At 45.0% G+C, this 2,703-nt stretch overlaps 1 protein-coding gene across 1 annotated transcript in view; it reads right to left on the bottom strand.

Moving 5' to 3' along the window:
• Positions 1 to 832: 832 nt before the first annotated feature.
• Positions 833 to 2,703, bottom strand: part of LOC119304393 (beta-amylase) — a 3,903-nt gene continuing 2,032 nt past the window's right edge. The window contains exons 4-7 of the mRNA XM_037581573.1: positions 2,266 to 2,529; positions 1,848 to 2,057; positions 1,527 to 1,766; positions 833 to 1,418 (exon numbers count right to left, since the gene is read on the bottom strand). Coding sequence (XP_037437470.1) covers positions 1,173 to 1,418; positions 1,527 to 1,766; positions 1,848 to 2,057; positions 2,266 to 2,529 — 960 coding nt within the window. The 3' untranslated portion in view covers positions 833 to 1,172. The remainder of the gene's footprint in view (positions 1,419 to 1,526; positions 1,767 to 1,847; positions 2,058 to 2,265; positions 2,530 to 2,703) is intronic.

Raw genomic sequence — 2,703 nt, forward strand, 5'->3', positions numbered from 1 at the left:
GGGCAAGGCCCGGCGGACCCAGATGGCAGCGGCGGGGAGGGAGAGGGGCGGGGAGGGGGGCCGGAGGAGAGGGAGCGGCAGGGGCCCGCCCATCGCCCGCGCGAGGGGGGCGGGAGGGGGGCGAGTGGGCGGACGGGAACGCGGGGGATGGAACCCTAGCCTAGGTCGCGGGAGAGATTCGATTCAGTGGGAGAACTCCCTCCATGCGAGGAACTGTTGCAAAGTGAGGATTTTTTTTAACCCCTTGGGAAGGCGATCTACCCATCATCGACCATCCAAAACCTTGTTGACTACATCAACAAACCATTCGAACTTGACTGAGCGGTGTATTGCGATGCTTTGGTACGTACCAAATCATGTATTGTTACCAAAAGACCCATATTTTCAAACGTCGACTCTAGCCGGGTATTAGCCCAGGTAAATTGATGTCCAGAAATATCTCAGGTAGATCCAAATTGTCAATGGCAATGCTGAATAAGAAAGAACTGTAAAACTAATTATTTTATCGTTGCTGAAACCATAGGATGTTGAATTCCCCACCCATGAACAATGAATATAGAATTTCTTTAGCAGGATTGACCGGTTCACCAAGAAAAGATAGTTTATGATCGTCTTGAGTAGCTTCGTAAACTGCGACCAAACTACATACAAAATTTACGGCTTGATTACGAAGATGAAACTTTTTTCTAAAACTCTTGATCCAAAATGGTCAAAAAATCCAACGAAGTAGATTGGACACTTAGTAGTTTACCACGTAACATTAGTCAAAGCCATGCGAGTGGTAATCGTGAACATGCAATCCAAAATGATGGACCCATATACAATCGCTAAATGAGCACAAAATAGTTTGTTCATTCACTCATATGCACATAATGGAGGTATGTAAGGTCTGATGTACTACAGCTCATAGGAAAAGCATCCTCTTGATGACTAATCCAATATTGATGAGTAATCCTCATGATGTACTGTAGCACCACATCTTATTTATCCTCATCGGCTTATTTCTAGGGCACGGTTAATTCTCACAAAGAGAAGATTAACCCTTCCAGCACTGAGATTTTTCTTCCAGAACACGCACAAGTGATGTGCTTTATTTATTGTTATTAATAAGGCAGAGAAAGGTTTCTCTGTCACACACAACATAAAAGGTACTGTAGATCATAAAGGTTTCATTAGACGGTGGCAGGGAGCTCCCCACCCATGCTACCAGTGGGGTCTTGAACCTCCCCACCCATGCCACCAGTGGGGCCTTCAACATCCCCACCGATGCCACCGAGGCCTTGAACTGGCAGGTCGGTGTGCTCTTCAAAGGGGAATGGATCCAGTTTTGGCTGCGCTGCTTGTAGGATCATTTCAATCGTCAGTTCTGGCCCTGATCTTTGCAAAGGCGCCACTGGATCAACACATGGGTCATGAGGCTGAAAAGAATCAAATTGCATTATTGTAATAGGCCGGTGCAAATCAACAAATTAATGATTCCTCTGTTTAATTTTTGACATGCATGAACAAGGGGTTGTGGCACTAACCAGGTTGGCATGCATTCTGTCAACAAAGGTCTTGAAATTGACATAGTTTTGTCCCTCCACCAACTGATTCGACAGCCGGAGGTAGGTGAATCCAAACAGCTTGTGCTCAGGAGGGCCGCTCTTGTTGATGCCATGAGGCCTTGCATTCCTGAGTATGGTGTTGTAAGCAGTTGGATCATATCGAGGAAGTGCATTTTCGCATGCCATATTTAGGCCCTCTCTCCATCCAGCACTCAACACCTGAGAATTTCGACGACAAGTACGTTAGATGTGTCTATCAGAGATGTCTAAGCGTAAACTGTGGAGGCACAAGCTACCTACCTGTTGGACTAGTTCTTCCGGTGCGCTCATGGCCTGTGAGCTTTGCTCCGAGTCCCTCATCTCGGCGCAAGTGAAGTTAAGACTAGCACGGTGCCTTTTGAGCATGCGTGCTATGGGTCTGTAGCCATCTCTATCATGTAAGTTGTAGTACCCAGCTGTGATCTCGGCTGCATGGCTTGGAACCTTGTACCACCAGTGAATGCCAGAGATCTGCAACCAAACATTTGGCCATGTCTCATTTACATTCTAGATTAAGAAATGCAAGTTCCTTTAGCCTAGAGTGTTAGAATGAATTTGTGTACTTTTTGTTGTTGTTGTTGTTGTTGTTTATCATACACTACTTCTCAACTGAATCATGGTTTCTCAAATCCTATCTACTATTGTAAGAAACTGAGATATTTAGGATGATGGTACTTACTTTGATTGCCAGTTGCACTCTGTGTCCCAAGAAGACCTTGTTTGCTTCGTCCAAGATCTTGTCACCGTGCTTGATCAGGTTATTGGAGTACCATGCAAGGAAAAACCTCCCCTGCTCAGTGAGATATGTTCCGTTGTCCACGAAGAATCGAGTTCTCTGGGGAGTGTCATTGTACTGTCCGGCATCGCGAGGAAATTCCCACTCAGGATGGCCAACCATCGCTGCTGCTGCTTTGAAGTCTGCTTGCAGGTACTTATCATAGCACTGCGGATTTTTTTTAATTTGTACTATTAGTTAAAACAGTTAAATGGAGTCCTTTTGTCTTTAATGGTGATGGTATAGATTATTTTACTTTTTTTAATTATTTCATGTCATCTATTTTTAGATGGCCTTGTCTTTGCTTATGATACTTGTCTCTCGGCCTTCCTAAACTTGGAT

Source organism: Triticum dicoccoides, chromosome 5A (genome assembly GCF_002162155.2).
Source record: "Triticum dicoccoides isolate Atlit2015 ecotype Zavitan chromosome 5A, WEW_v2.0, whole genome shotgun sequence".
Taxonomy (NCBI): Eukaryota; Viridiplantae; Streptophyta; class Magnoliopsida; order Poales; family Poaceae; genus Triticum; species Triticum dicoccoides.